The sequence below is a fragment of the Psittacula echo genome (assembly GCF_963264785.1).
Source record: "Psittacula echo genome assembly, chromosome: 1".
Classification (NCBI taxonomy): Eukaryota; Metazoa; Chordata; class Aves; order Psittaciformes; family Psittacidae; genus Psittacula; species Psittacula echo.
This window is the reverse complement of record NC_137735.1, coordinates 106,850,218-106,867,778: the sequence shown is the minus strand read 5'-3', so window position 1 is coordinate 106,867,778 and position 17,561 is coordinate 106,850,218. Positions and strand designations below refer to the sequence as shown.

General features: G+C 40.9%; 1 protein-coding gene across 1 annotated transcript in view; it reads left to right on the top strand.

Moving 5' to 3' along the window:
• Positions 1–17,561, top strand: part of SCUBE1 (signal peptide, CUB domain and EGF like domain containing 1) — a gene marked incomplete at both ends in the record, with an annotated part of 207,505 nt that overhangs the window by 515 nt on the left and 189,429 nt on the right. Inside the window, one exon of the mRNA XM_080623895.1 lies at positions 2,285–2,407. Within this exon, the coding sequence (XP_080480021.1) occupies positions 2,285–2,407 (123 nt within the window). The remainder of the gene's footprint in view (positions 1–2,284; positions 2,408–17,561) is intronic.

Here is a 17,561-nt window from a genome sequence, read left to right as displayed (position 1 = left end):
CATCTGTCTAGGAATTTTGTAAGCCCAAAGTAATTTCTTAAAGATGTGCATACAGTCTCTGAAGTTGTGCTGAAGAAATCCTTTAAGGTAAAGGGGGGGGGGGGGGGAAGGAAGGAGACGGTGGAAAATCTCTTTCCCTCAGATACATGACTTTAAATGCAACAAAATGAACAAGGTCAGCGTAGAAGTTCTTAAAGTCTAAGCAATGCAGTGTGAGATGTGGAGCAGAGCAGGGGCTCATATTTGGTTCTGCCCTTTCATTTGACTCATTGGCATTCACGTCTGACTCCCCGGCATCCTCTGGTTGCTGTGAAATGTCCCCCTTGGCTCAATGTAGTTTGAATTTTTGACGGCATTATAAAGAGTCCAGCTGTCACTTTCGCTGGTCTTGATGGGAGATGGGTGCTGGTTTAATGAGTCAAAAGTATAAACCAAAACATAAAAAAGAAAAAAAAAACTCAAACCTTTTCTTTATGTGCTTGACTGGATCTGTGTCTGATCCGGGCAACACCCGTGGACCCCTAAACTAATTCGCATAAATCATAGCTAGACGAGGAAACATTACAGCAGCCCTGCATTTCTCCAAAAAATATGACGCCCTGCGTTCTGTACCCCTCTCGCTTAAAAATATATATATATATGTAACAACAATACAGAATGGAGGCAGCTCTCTTGGTGGGGTCCTCGAGGTGCCCCCCTCGGGGCCGTCCTGGTCCGCACCTCTCGCAGCAGTCCTCTGCTGTGTGCCATGGCACCGTGTCTGATTATTCTCCCCTCTTTAAATAGCCTCCTCCAGTCCCCGGTGACTTTGAAGGATCCGAGTGTTATCACTGGAGATGGCTGAGTGAGCACTTCTGAAACAATTAGCGTTGGGATTTCAGGCTAACAATAAAACTGTTTTCACTTTGGTGCCCCTTTTTCGAGGATCTGTTAATCTAATTGGCATGAAACCAACTGTACGTCTCTCAATGGATACTCCCTTTTCTCTCCCCTCTCCTTCCCACCCCCCCCCCCCCCCCCCCCGCAGTACCCTCTCCTCGATACTTCCTAAAAGTAAAAGGGAGGCTGTGCTGTGTGCTGCTCTGCTCGTTGTTACCGGCTGCTAGCCCGCCCCTCCGGAGCTGAGCGCTCCCCTCCCTGCCCTCTCCTGCGATCCCCAGATGTGAGGAAATCATTGCGAGGTGCGTTACTGACACGACTGTCGCGGCTGACAGCGACGGCTTCGCCCGGCCCGGCCGGACTCCCCGACGCAGTGCTGGCCTCTGCCAGCAGCGGCCCCGCCGCAGCCCCTTGCGTAGGGCGCTGCGGGTGACTGGGGTGGCCGGGACCATCTGTGGGGAGCGCGGGGGGCAGGGCCGGTTAGGCAGGGCTTTAAATGTTCCCATGTTAACTGCACACCCCATCCCTGAATAGGTCGGAGCTTTTTTTTTTTTTTTTTTTTTTTTCCTCTCTTTTTCTTCTATGTTCACTTCACTAACATTCCCACGACTACCAAATCTCGACTCTCTCTCATCCCCCGCCCTCCCCCATCCTCTTTAAATCCGGGGGAGAAAACGACTGCCCGTCACTGAAATGTTTGTGAAGGCTTCCTATCCTGAAAGCAAGTAAAGCGGTGTGGGTGCCCCCTCCCTGTGTCTGTCTCACCAGTACGGCACTTGCCTGAGCAGGGCCTGGGGGGACTGCTCGGACTTCTGCCTTCTAAATGAGTTTTGCTCCGTGGAGGGGATGTTGTTGCAGGTTGCTTTTCTTCATGCTAACTTACTCAGTTCAATATGGTCTTCACTTTTTTTTTTTTTTTTGCCTCTTAATAAAAAGGATTAATGTGGGTTTGCTGTTCAAATATTTCTTTTTCTCATTCCCCCGCCAGCATAGTTTATTTAAACTGGGGTCTGTCTTTCTAACTTAAGAAGATCTGTTTGCTAGAACATGCAAATGGACTTCCCCCCCCATAGGTAATTTAAACGCTTTCTTGCTTTAAGATGTGGGTCTCCAGCGCCAGACCTATAAAGCAGGCGCTAATTTTTAGGTATGTCTCATGATTTCCTAATGCAGAAACGTGGGACCAAGTCCCTCTAGCTTGGCGAAGCAATGCTTATAAATGACTTAAAGAGAATAACGCTGGTTTGTTCAGTTACTTAACGTCAGATGTTCTCATTTCCAGGATGGCACTCAGAAGGCAGACAAGCAAACAGCTTCTTCAAGTGGGCTATCTACTCGTGGCGGTTTTGTGTGTCTCAGATCTCCATTCTTATCTGTCCCCTTGGGGTTTCTTCTGTACTTCCAGATGTTGACGAGTGCGCAGAAGCTACGGATGACTGTCACATCGATGCGATCTGCCAAAACACCCCGAAATCCTACAAATGCATCTGCAAGCCAGGCTATAAAGGCGAAGGGAAACAATGTGAAGGTAAGTACAGCTCGGCTCCTCTATCTCTTCTCCCCTCCCTTCTCTTATTTGTTTGGTCTTTAAAAGCTTTTGTAAATAGCTGAATTCCTGAAACGATTAATGCAGATTTACAGCTGCTTGACCTCAAATCTCGGTGTTTATTGGCAAGCATCCCCCTGCTGCTTTTGCTAATTGTCCGGCATCAGACCCCGCGTCCGCGAGCGTAATGTTAAAACCAAAAAATAAAGAAAACTGTGGTAAGACACGACGTTCCCCACGGAGGAGGCGACCCGTAGATGCGCACTGAGCCCGCCGCCGGCGGGCGCTCGAAGCGTCGCGCCAAGCACGTGGTTCCGCCCCGCTGGGGCGCGCCCGTGTGGGCGGGACGGCCCGGTCTGGGGTGGAGTCCCTGTCTAGCTCCCCGCCACAGGGCTGATGGGGCCGCTGTGAGTAGCCGGGAGCTGCCTCCGTGTGGCCGTTCCTCGCACCAGGCGCCCGGAGAGGCCCCATGGCTTCTCCAGCAGCCGGGCCAGCCGGAGAGGCTGTGGGGAACCGGGGTCGCCGCCCTCCGCCGTGGGGCCGCGTTTGACGCTGCGCGGTCTGCGGCCTCTCCACCCTCGCCCAGGGCGGTTGCAGGCTGCACCAGTCGCTCTCCATAGATTACGGTGAGGCGCACGGGAGCTTGCAGCCTGCGCCTGGCTAACGTGTGATTTACAATCACTTTTCTTGCCCAGTGAGAGTCTCATCACCCCTGAGCCATTTACGGTCGATGTTTTTTGGTATCGACTCGAATAGGACACTGGAGCTTGCTTTATTTGGACACTTTGCATGTGTCATGGTCATCCACTTTAGTCTGCGGAGCATTATTTTAAAAAGAACTATTTCAGATTATTGTACTTACACAGACATAAGTTGTTTGACTTCTGTATGTCCTTACAGCAATCCTTGCAACTGAAAAAGACCTAGCATGAGTTATTAGGTGCTGTGTACACTCATTTCAGGTTTTATGAACTCCATCTTGCTATTGAACTTCAGCAGAGAGATTGTTCTCTGGTGAAAAGAACAAATACTGTAATCACAGCAGAAGACCTTACAAATAAAAGATGCAAGATTGTTTTTCTTTTTCCTACTTGTAGATGCTTAGCTGGTATAAAAATTCTGTTTCCAAGTCTCTCTATGGCAGTCTGAAACTTTTTCAAAGTTTATATTGTCAGTTTATTGTCAAAAGTTTATTGTCAGTCTGTTAAAAGATTAGAGACCTAGAAATTACTTTGCTGAAGTCTCCAAAAGTTTGAAACCGCATATTATTCTCCATGGACTTCCAAAGTGTTCAAGTGCCTTCATAAAGCATTTTTGTGGTTGTCATATTTTTCCATCTTGGGTTTAAATTGACAAATTTCTACTGTCCACCTGTTGGTGCTCTAGTGTCTCTTAGCTGCTGTTCATTTGTAAGCCAGATCTTTTTTCTTGCAAGCAGAATAATCATTTCAGCACCACTTCTTCCCCTATTTATCCTTTCTAGGGAAAGAGCTCTGTGTGGAGAAAATGTACTCAGGGCCACAGCTATGGATGCTACAGCATTCTTAGAATTGGTGGCGCTTGTATTGGTTTTCCACATCAGGAGTTTCCTGAAAGCTTAAACTGTTCATATTTTAGCTGTTGATCTCTGTTTCATGGTAGACCTGGCTGATACTCATGCTTATTTAATACCCATATTTCTCTTTGCCTGACTTACCTTAGCTCAATAAGAAAGAGAGCTCAGTAAGGAGTAAAAAAGTAGATTTCTCTGTAGATTGACATACAGAATCATGGAATTTCTGTGGTTGATGTAAAACTTGTATCTAATGGATTTTAGTATCTGGCAAGCTTGATAAGTAAAGTAAGCTGGGGCAGACTGCAACGCATTCTGCATGGATGTTAATTGTTCAGTGTTAGGTAAATGGATGTCAAGTGTCTAAACCAGGTACTACTATGCATGATATATTACTTTTTTTTTTTTTTTTTAGACTGTTACAGTAAGAATTTGAAAGATTTTGCATCAGCTCTGTACCTTAAGTTTGTAATTAATATCAAACTTTGAAATGAGCAGAAAGCTTGAAATATTTTCGGATGCTTCCTTTCTGAAGCTTATTTTAGATTACTTAAATAGTATCTCTTAGTTTGATCCCAGAGTACTTTGAAACTTTTGTTACTGAAATTGTGTCCATCCATTGACAGGCAGATATCATTATGTCCTTTCTATAAGTGAGTAAACTCAAAACTAGAGAGGTGAAGGAAGGGTCATACAAGTCAGACCTAAGATCTGCCTCAGGTCTGTTGTTCACATAGAGTGGGTTTATTTTGCACCTTGAGGTCAAGTATTCAAAACCTACAGAAATAAACAGACTAGCAATATTGATTGGTATTTAATGTTCTGTCACAAGACAACACTGGTAATCAGCCATTAAAAATTACCTTCTAAGATAAAAGTGACTGTGCTTGTAATAACAAACATGAAATACACCAAATGTTTTTTGTTGTGCCAAAAACAAAGCTGGGTCATTAAACAATTCTCAGTCTTTATAACTGAGCTTTTCTAAATAAGCTTTTTGACCGCTGAAACCAGTTACCTATGAGAAAAGCTTGTCTTTTGTACACATTTTGTGTCTTTTGTATCTCTTTAAGTTTGTAGCACTCTACCTGTATTGCTTCATGTCTAAACAACGTTCATTAAAGCATAAGTAACTCCCTTACAATGCAGGCTCTTGTATAGGGCCAGATTTCACTAAATAAGCAGAATTGCAATTTGTTTAGTACAGTGAGCTTAAAGAAATGAGCCTGTATGATAAAATTTATTCTAATAAATTTTAGTGAGCTGCCAGGTTTGGTTATACTGGGGCATTAGAATTGATTTAGAAGCTTGTGGTTGTTAATTTATATTAAACATCAATCTTAAATATTGCTTTCATTCACTTAAAATCCGTATTTAGAGAATGGGATAGAGTGTGGGAACCAACATGACTTGGTTGATTCTTAAGTTTTATAAGAGCAGTGGAGGACATATTTGTACAGATATGTGCAGTATGTGAATAGGTATTTGTGTACCTTTGTATATTTATTTATAGTTTCTTAATCAAAGAAAATTGTTTGAAAAATTGGATCTTTGAGATAGTGCAGTAAATGTGGAGCCCAGTCAACTTGTGTCGGATTTTGTGCATGTTTTGCTGCTCTGACCTAAAGGGCAGGGAGAAATACATAAGACAGAAACGTTCCTTTAAGCACATGTGGAGAGCTCTAGGAGCAATTCTACTGAAATAAAACATTTTCTTGACAGCCTGTTAAATTCCTGTAGCAGGGAATTTGTTTCTGAACTTTTATTTTCTCCCAGAATGTCTTTTGGATTGGGTTTCTCCAGAGTTCCTGAGAATTTGGACTGAATTCTCAGTTCGCAGATCTACCCTACCTTTCTTCTTCTTTTTTTTTTTTTTCATGGGTAGTCTTCTTGCCTGAACCAGCTGACCTGTTTCTCTCCACAGAGCACAGTTGTTTATCCAGACAGAAGAGCTGTTCTTCCTGTGTCCTGTCTCCTGCTTCCTTCTGTAGATTTCAGTTCACCTTGTTTTTTTCAACCAGCTATCTGCTATGCTTTGTCAAGCCATATGGTCAGCATTGCTGTGATGGTATTTCCCCGTGTAACAATACATATCAATAGGCTTTGACCACAAATTTTCTAGGTAGCATTTTCATATGTCCATTTCTATTCAATATACAAAAACTATTAATCAAAAACTGATTCAGTTGCCCTGGCAGATCTACTGTTACATCGGAAATCTTTCCTGTTGTGATTTTAGTCAGTGTATCAAATACAGTGACCTGCTTTCAACTCTTTCATGTTCCCATGGTTTTTGTCTTTTTGTCTTTACCTTCTCTGTATTGACTTCTGGTCTCATTACAGGTTGGTAATCTCCTCACATGCTGGTATCTCAATCATAGGATCATAGAATAGTTAGGGTTCGAAAGGACCTTAAGATCATCTAGTCCCAACACCGCTGCCATGGGCAGGGACACCTCACGCTAAACCATGTCACCCAAGGCTCTGTCCAGCCTGGCCTTGAACACCACCAGGGATGGAGCAATCACAGCTTCCTTGGGCAACCCATTCCAGTGCCTCACCACCCTTACAGTAGAGAACTTCCTCCTTATATCCAATCTAAACTTCCCCTGTTTAAGTTCCAACCCGTTACCCCTTGTCCTGTCACTACAGTCCCTAATGAAGAGTCCCTCCCCAGCATCCTTATAGGCCCCCTTCAGATACTGGAAGGCTGCTATGAGGTCTCCATGCAGCCTTCTCTTCTCCAGGCTGAACAGCCCCAACTTTCTCATCCTGTCTTCATATGGGAGGTGCTCCAGTCCCCTGATCATCCTCGTGGCCTTCCTCTGGAGTTGTTCCAACAGTTCCATGTCCTTTTTATGTTGAGGACACCAGAACTGCACACAATACTCCAAGTGAGGTGTCACAAGAGCAGAGTAGAGGGGCAGGATCACCTCCTTCGACCTGCTGGTCACACTCCTTTTGATGCAGCCCAGGATACGGTTGGCTTTCTGGGCTGCAAGAGCACACTGAAGTCGGCTCATGTTCATTTTCTCCTCGACCAGCACCCCCAAGTCCTTCTCCACAGGGCTGCTCTGAATCTCTTCTCCACCCAACCTGTAGCTGTGCCTGGGATAGCTCCAACCCAGGTGTAGGACCTTGCACTTGGCATGGTTAAACTTCATAAGGTTGGCATCAGCCCACCTCACAAGCGTGTCAAGGTCCCTCTGGATGGCATTCCTTCCCTCTAGTGTATCAATCGACCCACACAGCTTACTGTCATCGGCAAACTTGCTGAGGGCGCACTCAATCCCACTGTCTGTGTCACCGACAAGACCAGTCCCAACATAGATCGCTTGAGGGACACCACTTGTTACTGGTCTCCAGCTGGACATTGAGCCATTGACCACAACACTTTGCGTGCAGCCATCCAGCCAGCTCTTTATTCACCGAGTGGTCCACCTGTCAAATTGATGTCTCTTCAATTTAGACAAGGATGTCATGCAGTACAGTGTCTGATGCTTTGCACAAGTCCAGTAAAATTGTTAGCTGGAAAATTTTGTCAAAGTAATGGAAGTTCCAGAGGGTTCAAAAGGATTCCAAGTGCTGAGGTTCCCTAGGCCTTGACAGAGCCTCCTTTGTCCCTGATGCCTGTGTTGGGTGTTTGCTGTTGTAGGGTACTCTGGCATTGATCGGTTTATGAAGGTGTTTAGCTCTCAAACCTAGTTAATATTTTTTTGCCCTTACTACTTCTCAGGCTATTATAGTCCTCACACCATTAATGGTTAAAATGCATTGTGTAATTTCTGGTTGATCTTTATTTGGCCTATTTTATATCCAGTTAGTGTGTTCACTTTATTTAAACATTCTTTTCCGCTCAGGCTACTTTTTATCCCCAGTGTAACTGTATTTTCTGTGAGCTGCTCTAGCTGTAGTTTCTTTATCTTTTGGATAATACCTTACTTGTAAGAGTCTTTCTCTGTTGTTTGTAAAGAATATGACTGGGCAGATGTTTTTTCATTAAGACATGTCTGCTGGGGTCTGTTGCTTTTGGGTTGCAAAACTCTGCTCTGTACTTTTCCATATAGAATAAGATTTCCCTCTTGGTGCTGTTTTTTTGTCTGTCTTTCATAGTACTTGCATAGCAGTTCTTGAGTTCTTTTAATAATTGGTCTCATGCAGTTATTGTCATGTCTCTTGAACTCTCTACGGATGCTACAACTTTCAGCTGTACTTTTAGTTGTTTTTTTTATTCCTGCTACAAAGCTTCATAACATTGTTGATGGATTTCTCACTGAGGGCAACATACCTGTACCATGGCAAACTATCTTAGCAGAGTCTGCCTTGAGAGGGTGATTTTCAGGTTTATGCTCATGTTTGAAATCTGTGCACTATCAGCAGCAGTTCTGCTTGACTGCCAGTTGAGCAGGCCTGTGCAGTGCTAGTGATGTAAGTTTGTCATATGTTGATGTACATGCAGACCTTTTCCTATTGTAAATAACCATTCCAGATAAACAGGTCATGGAAATCTGCAAAGGGGGCTGTTATTCTTGATGGCACCTCACTGGTTTTAAGCATGATACAACTTCAAAATATGATAAACCATTCCTGCCTCAATCACAGGTATATTCAGACCCACAGCAGGTTATATTCTGCCTACATCCATTTGGAAACAGACTAATTGTCCTTTCTGAACCCCAGTGCTCATCTAAGGTCTGCTTAGCTGGAAAATGTACAACCAAACTGCTAGCAAGGCATCTCCTAATCTGGGCCTGATGCTGTTCATCATAACTTCTGCCATAGTTCCTGATGTCTGTTTACAGTGGATGGAAATAGTCAATGTGGTATCTGGAAAAATACTGGCATTGATATACCTAGATTTTATTTCCACTCGTATTCTGTGATGTCTGGCTTTGTCTCTGACATGATCTGTTGCTGCAGACAGAAAAGCACAGAGTACCATACAGATCATCTCTGAACTGTTAACTAAAAGCCTTTTCTGAAACAGGAATTCTAATTTTGTGGAAACAACAGGATAGTGAATTTCATCCTTTGGCAAATGTTTGAGACTTGGGTCTATCATGTGTAATTCCATCTTCATGCTGCAGGTGCAGTAATGTCCCTAAGCCAAATTTTCAACTACTCACTGTGTTAGCAGCAATACACTAAAGCTTAAAATGAGAGTTTATTGGCATTTACAATGAATCAGAAATGGTATAGATAAACCACTCAGTATCATCTTCAGAAGTTTTGTGGGTGTGAGGCCAAGTTTCTTCTTATACCTACTTGTTAAATCGTTTTTTTAAAGGATATTAAACAAATCATAGCAATTGGAAAAACATACAGGAAATTTATCTCCTCCTCATTTTCATTTGAATAGCAATTTTTGTTTCTCCAGGCTTAACTTAATATTCTTCTCAAAATTTTAATCTTGTTCACCTTTTTTATCTTTTGTATTCTTAAGAAGCTGGTGTCACTCACTTCTTTTTAATTTTGCTGTGGTTTTTCAAATATCTGCAGTGTTCTTCTCATCCTCTTCAAAAACAAATCCAAATATTGTGACAGGGTTGCTCTGAATCAATCAACCTGGAGAGAGCACATATGATTTCAGAGCTCACATTTCCCAGCTCCTGGTCCAGTATCTCACACCAAGGCCTTCTCTTATCTTCAGGGCTAAGTAAGTCTGGGGCTTCTGGGTGTCTTTCAAGTGGAACAATGATCCCATTTCTTTTAAGAGCTCCAAGATGTCCTGTCAGTCCACTCTCAGCAAGTCTTTAAGTGGACCATCTTTATCAGTGGTGTTGTGTGAGAGTAAGTGAACACTGTTGAGCGTCCTTTGATTTCTGAAACTTGGGCATCTTGATGCTTGCACAATTCTAGTGGTGTCAGGCTTGTGCTATCTGTCTGTCTCTCTCTGCTGAATAACTGAACAAGGCAGCTTAAGGGACTTCTTCCTAATTGATGATTCTTCTAATTGCAATAGAAAGTGGATTCATTCCTTTAAGGACTCCCTGAAAACACCTCAAATATCTACACCCTTTGTCTGCCTGTTCTGAAAAGCTACAGGAAGATGGAATGTGACTATGTTTCCTAAATATTGTTTCATCCTTTGTTCATATCCTTATTTTAATTTTGTTATTTTGTATAACCATCTTGTGACTTGATCTCAGTTCAACACTTGAGGCTTTGACACCAATCTTACTACTTTTGAACAGGTTCTCTAGTGATCTTGAGGTCTGTGGTGAATATTAGGTATTGAAACTGCTGTACTTTTTAGTTTTACAGTTGTAATATCTTAACAGATGTCATTAAAATTATGTGTTGAACTTCATGTCACCCTCTCATAATGACTGTGGTTTTGGATGGGATCTGTTGCTACAAGTATGTGATGCTGGTTTTGACCTGTTGGCTTGCAGGAGACCAGAGAAAGAAATACTCTGCCACCTCACACTCCCAGTTTTGTGGTGGTTTTTATTTCAGGGTCAAATTTCCTTCCAGTTTTATTCACACGGATTATAGCTTTACTCTGGGTGAGCCATTGTGCTAATTTCACTGAATGGCTTCCAGAATGAAGCAGCACATGTTGTCAAAAACTGGAAGAGGAAGAATGTAAACTGGCTTCTTTGATTTGAACTAGTAACTACTTTTTTTTTTTTTTTTCCTTTCTCTGTAAATCCTACTTACTTGATTAGGTAACTTGATGCATCTTTTTGGTTTAGGCTGATAAAAGCGTTTCTCAAAATCCAGTTCTGAGGTCTTTTATATCTCTGCTTTTTATTATTATTATTATTATTATTATTATTATTATTATTGTTTTTAATTGTCTGGTACCATTTAATACTTGATTCCTAGCTTGCCAGGTTTTTTTTGTTACATCAGGGAATGGAGTTTCTTAAGGGATGAAGAAGTAGTAAGCAAGAAAATACTCCTGAGAACATTCTGTAATAAAAGATGGTTTTATTACAGCCAAAGTGAATTAACATATTATAAAAACTTTTTTTTTTTTTCTCCTCCTTCTTGCTTCTTCTGTTCCTTGGATAGGGCTTTTCTTTTGATCAGGGCTCAGCCTTGAATTTATTTTGTGTTTTACTTATTGATTGCTTTATTTTTTCTGACTTTGTTCAGCAGTTTATCCAATAAAACCAGAATATCCCTTAGTTGGAATGACATGACCCGTTTAACTGCTCACAGTACCATCAGTCCCCATGTGTCACACACCCTATTGTTTTCCCCTCTCTCTTTTCTTCCCTACCCTGTCCTATCTCTTGGAGCTGCTTCCTGGCAGCCCATAATGTTCCTTCGCTGACCAATTTCCCTGGTGGTCCAGTTTGGAAATATTCCATTTTTAAGTAGAAAAAGAACAGTTGCTCCAACTTTTTCTTCTTTTCTTTTTTTCCTTTTCCTTTTCCTTTCTTCTCTTCTCTTCTCTTCTCTTCTCTTCTCTTCTCTTCTCTTCTCTCCTTTTCTTTTCTTTTCTTTTCTTTTCTTTTCTTCCCTTTCCTCTTCCCTTTCCTCTTCCCTTTCCTCTTCCCTTTCCTCTTCCCTTTCCTCTTCCCTTTCCTCTTCCCTTTCCTCTTCCCTTTCCTCTTCCCTTTCCTCTTCCCTTTCCTCTTCCCTTTCCCTTTCCCTTTCCCTTCCCTTTCCCTTTCCCCTTACCCTTCCCTTCTTTCCTCTAGAAATGCTTGGATACAAATATCACTGTATTCTGCATAAACAAATACCATGCTGCTAGAAATATGGCCTCATTCTTCAGCAGCATTACGTGTAATTCTCAATTTGGAAAAAATATGTGTTTTTCCAAGAACACTTCTCTAAATAGTTGATAAGCTCCCTGTCTGCTGAATGGTCTATGGGTACTCTGGGAACTTATAAATACATATAAAATTTCATCAGTTCTAGCATTTGCTAAGCTGCAGAACCCAGGGTGGCCTCTTGTGGTGATGTTAACTTGGTATTTAGAAGGAGCTTCTCCTTTCCAGAAAATATACAGTGTAAATTATCTGACAGGAAAATTCTAATAAAATAAATTGTAATTAAAAAAGGAGCACAAATAAAATATACTAAGCTCAATATGTAAGAGTCTGTTCTTCTTTTGCCTTCATTCTTTATACATCTACCAGACACTGCCTGGTTTTCCTCATTTTCCCATCTGTTACCTTTACTTCTGGTGCAGTCCCCTTTCCTTGCAGTCTTCATTATGTTGTCTTGTATGTTCTGTTACTCAGCTGTCTCTAAACATTGTCATTTCTCTACAGCAAATTCTACTTCTCTTTGTTTGGTCATCTCCTGGTATATTTTCACCTGCTTCTTTTTTATTTTATTCATTTTCTTCTTCCCTTGTCCTTTCTCAGCGACTTATTGCAATTACAGCTGTATTATTCTGAGAGCCAGTGCCCCACAGCAAAACCTCTGGGACTAGTGCAAGCTCTGAGGACCCTTTTACCTTCCTTGACTTCTGTTTTCAGATCAGAACAGCTCCTACGAGATCTGAGAGTTGTCCCTTTTCCTTCCTTTTTCTCTACCTGTTTCCTGGCCCCCCCCACCAGCTCAGAGTTCAGCTGTCCCTCAGCACATTCCCACTGTTCCCACCCCTGCAGAGCCATGGCTCTTTCCTCAGGTGTCTGGCTGGAAAGACATCTTTCTTTGCATGGCTGTTTGCCATTATTTGTTAGCTTCCATTTGATTATGGGGACTGTATTCATGTGTATGCAAATGAACATTCTACACATTGTGTGTTCTGAGGATAAATGTAGGGTGATCATTATGTGGTCAGGGAGCCTCTGGTTGGATGATGGCAGAGGAGTTGAGGAATGTGATCTGCTACTTCCCTAAGCCTTGCCCAAATAAACTCCACTAATGTGGCTTTTGTCTCCTCTACAATTGAGTCAGGTAGCACTCACTCTGATGCTGTTAGGACACTGTGAAGGTAATGGGAATGATGAATGGTGGGTACAGTCTCCATAGCTATGGAAGAGGATGGTGCATATAGTTTCTGTACCCATAGTACTAGTCAAATGCTATTCTAGACCAGGATACCCGTGCAACTAACTAAAGGGCATGTTTGACCAAGCTTCAGGTAGCCTTCAAATGGAGGACGTATGGCAGGAAGTTGTTGGAGTAATGTGTGTAGAGTCTGGCCAAAAAAGCATGATACTCTCTCAGAGCACTGATCTAGGAAGTTCCTGTTTGCTTGATCATGCTGGGTTTTTTGCTCACAGGCACTTGATGTGAAGAATATCACTGGAATAAATCCCCCCAAAAGTGGAAGAAAAACCAGTAGATTACAGCATGGCCCTATAAGCTGTTCTACAATGAGAAGGCAATGAACTGGGGTACAGAGGCTGAAACACATGACAGGAGAAGGTGGTAATGGGCAAGGTGGATAGATTTCCTAATCTGGTTTAGTTTCTGGAGACATTGTGTTGTGAAACCACAGCCTAAGGCTGTAAAAACACCAACCAAGAAGAACATTCTGGAAACTTTAGCTACCTAAATTTCAACAGATGCCTGCTCAGCTTGTGAATTTGTTTGATTGTGGGTTTGTGTTTTGTTGTATTCTTTTTCTCTTAATGATATTTTTTTACTGACTATTTTTTGTTTGGTGAATGCTCAGCTGTAATTTGGCCAGCTCCTTCTGTCCCAAGAAATCTACGAAAGGTAACTCCCTGCACCCTTATGGGAAACAAAATCTGAGAGTGTTAAATCTGGCCAAGTATTTGGGGGAGATTTTTTTTAAACACAGCAAAATGGTGAATTTTCCATATAATCACTTTAGAAAAAAAACAACTTTGTGGGTTTTTTTTCATTGTTGGCTTTAGTATGTATATATTTGTTTTAAATTTCAGCTGGGGGAAAAAAAAAAAAAACAACCAACCAAAAACCTGCTTTGAAGCAGATACCTTGCATGAAAAATTATAGCCCATACATAAATGTTTGGCAGAGTTATAAGAAACTGAAGATAAGGTCTGACCCCCTTGAAATTTCAGGACTTTTCTACACATTTAAGATGCTCAGCAAAAGGAGTACACTTACATTATATTTTCAAGAGTTTTTTTTCTCAAATGCCTTGAATCTTCAAAGTACCTGAGCATATGCTGAATCTTAAGAAGCTGTTACCCTTCAAAGTAATTCTGTTTAAGTGCTTTATTAAATTGAAGGTACTCTCTTATTTTACTTTATGAAGCTTCTTCTCTGGAGCTTTAGAAGATGACAGCTCTTCCTTCAGTGACCAAGGTACAGAAAAAAAAAGATACGGAAGTTGTCTTCCTGTTCCAGTGAAAAAGTTATTGAAGTAAGTGGGTAGTTCCTTTGCTGAATGGGGAGTGTAGGTAATGCATATCTGAATTGTTTGGCATCACGAGTGTAGGAGGAATTTTTTACCTGAATTTATACCTTTAGAGATGTTAGTGTCTTCATTGAGTAGAGTTGTGTCTTTATTCTTCTTGCATTTTTCTGTTTGCTAAAATTTCTTGGAAAAGGATTCCATTAGAACTATGGCTTGGAGAAATGTCTGTATTTTATCGAACTACAAAGCACTGAGGTCTGACTTTATTTAGAAATTTCAATTTTTCTGGTGCATTCCAACCTTTCTAAAGACAAATATGATCAAAGTTCCTCTTTCCACATCCTTCCCTCCACATGCCACTTTTCTCTTAAACTAGCCAAGTCACTACTTGCACAGCAATACAGTTCATCTGATCCTTAATACTGGCCTTACTGTGCCACACACTGGGAAGGCAGGTGCTCTGAACTGATTGCTCCTTCTGACTGCAAAAGGATTTTCCCAGGGGCTCTCATAGTGGCTTTGTGTGCATGGGCACAGTGAGGAAGGACAGTCTTGTTTGGCCTGTGTTGCAAACTGACCCACAGCCATGAGGCTGCTTCAGTAGGGAGACTGTGAACTATTTGGCTACTAGAGGGCTGACACGAGTGGAGCCCTATGGCTTTTGCTTGGCTTGAACTCTTAGGAAAGAAAATTTACCTCTGTTCAGACTGGAGGGTGTAGACGTATTCAGAGTGCATGGAATAAATGAGAGAAGGAGGGTTGACAGAATTGCTCTGACCTGTGACTGTTCTGACTTCTAAGAGTGAGCCAGGGAGTAAGTAAAAGGCAGGAATAGGCAACCTCATCCTGTTTTCCTGATTTCCCAAAATAAAAACCTGAAGACTAAAATCATTTGGTTGGGTATACTCTGTTTCATTAGGTATTGGCTGTTTCATTATGTGAAAATGAAAGTAGCATATTCTGTATGTAAACAGTTTTACATTTAAGAAGATTATGGCTTCAGAATGGAAGAACTTTTCTATTACAGTTCTCTGAAAAGCTTTAAGAATGGAAACAGCCCCTTCAAATAGTTTATAGTATGATTAACCATTCAAGTTGACTAGGAAACAATTCTTTTTTTGTTGTATGGATAAAATCCAAGGTGTTGTCAGTTAAGTTTTATGTTAACAGTCACTTCTAAACCTATATAAAAAGGATTTCTATTCTTTATGCTTCTGATGCTTTCCATCCTTTCACTGTTTTATTTTGAAATCTTTTTAGCATTCTTTTCCTTGAGGGAAATGTGAGAACTACATTATGAAAAGAAAAAAAAAAATCTTTTGACTGCATCACTGGTCTTGTGAAAAAAAAAAAAACAAAAAAAAAAAAAAACACCAACCCCAAAAGCTTTAGATTTATTCTGAATAAAGAATACACACATATCAATTCAGGATAGGAGCAGCAATTGTATCCATTTTCTAGAACAGCTTATTGGTATAATTTACTTTAATACCAGAGTTTCCAATGCACATTTCTAAGTGCTTTCACTGGACTTCATTGCACAAGGTGAATGCATATATATATATGAATACCTGTGTGTGTCCACAGTCCTTCAGAAAACCTTTGTTATAGTGTATCATAATATCTTTAAGTATCTTGAGGAGTTCCAACTTGAAAATGTGCATGTTAGCCTGTACCTGAGTAGAACAGAGTTACTACAATATGTTCCTGTACTGCTTATCCTGGAATGCTTTTAGTCATTACCATTAACATTGATGTTATGATTATGCACTGGTGGCTTTTTTTAGATGTTTTTAAGACAAGTATTTTGTCAATCTGTATGTAAGGTAAGAGGCAGTTGCTGTAGCCTAGTCTGCAATGGGAAGAAAACATCAGTCCTTATCCTGAGTAGGATTACATGATATAATTGCCTGAGTTAGCAAGAGGATAGCTTCAAGGAATGGAGGCAGAAAAGGACGCTTTCCAGAAGGACTAGTGTGTTTTTGATAATGTTGCCATTCATTGAGGAAAAGTCCCACTGTTTGTAATTGTGAAATCACCTGAATGATCCTGTTTGTGCACTACATATTCTGTAGGTTTTGTGCCTAATGAAAAGGATAGCCTGGTGTCTTGATCACGTTATCTGATTTATACAGGCAAGATTTGTGTGCTCGTGAGGGAGTCCTAAAGAGTCCAGAAAACATATGAGAGGTTTGGTGTTTGGGTGCGTTAACGTGGGCCCTGTTGTGTGAGGGCTCTGCCCAGCTGGGAAGGAGTATGTCTGGTTATGTCTCATGCCCTCAGAAATACAGTCCTCAAGCTTGCTCAGCTGATTTTGCTTGAACTTGCTAAAATAACTTGATCTCAAAGGTGAGACCAAGCATGAAGAATTTCAGTCTTTGAGGAAGCTGTGAAAATGGGAAGCAGAAAGAAAGGTGGGAATGCTTTGAAAGGTGGTTTATGTAAGTAATACAGATGGTAGTATATTTCTTTCTTTACCTGTCAGAAGTACACACACAATGTATCTGCTTAAGACCATTATGCCAAGTATGAATCCAACTATCAAAAGAGAGAAATATGCTGTTGGGAAGTTTATTGCATATTTTTATTACTGAACTATATAAAATTAAGGGAGAAGAGCCATAACAGAAGCAAACTTTATACTATATTTATAAAATTGTAGAATTTGTACTTTGTTTTGTTTTTTAAATTATGCACAATAAGCTGTAGCATGCAAACATATAACAATGTCATATTCCACTGAAAATCTAGTTTACCAATGGACTGTTCTTTAGTAAACTTTATGATCAACAAGAAAGTATAAAACTTAAAGGAAATACATGTCTTCTGGTTTGAATTAGTCACTCACATAGTCTTTTCTGTAATAATACTTGAAGCAGGAGGGAGTGCTTAAGTGCTTCAACCCATTTAACCTTAATTGCTCAGTTTTAATAGACATTTGCTAACTAAAGGAACCAAATTATAGCTTGAATTAGGCCATACTAATCTTAATTGAAAGCTCTACTTTATAATCGGAAACAGCTTATGGTTAAACCAGTAAGCCTTTCTTAAATGGCTTTTTTTAAAATGCTAAGGCACTTTTGATAATAATTGTTTAGACTGAATACAGGTAACCGTTATTCTCTTTATATTGCACTTAATTAAAAATATCTCCTCCATGTGGTTTTGTGCCTTCTGCTGGCTGTAAAATTGTTTGACTGGTGGGGGGTGGGATTACTTTATTTTTCCTGTGGTAATTTGAAAACATGTTGCTGCCATTTGTTTTAAAAATTTTCTGGGGTCACAAGTTACAAAATTAACATGTGAATCAATCCAAACAT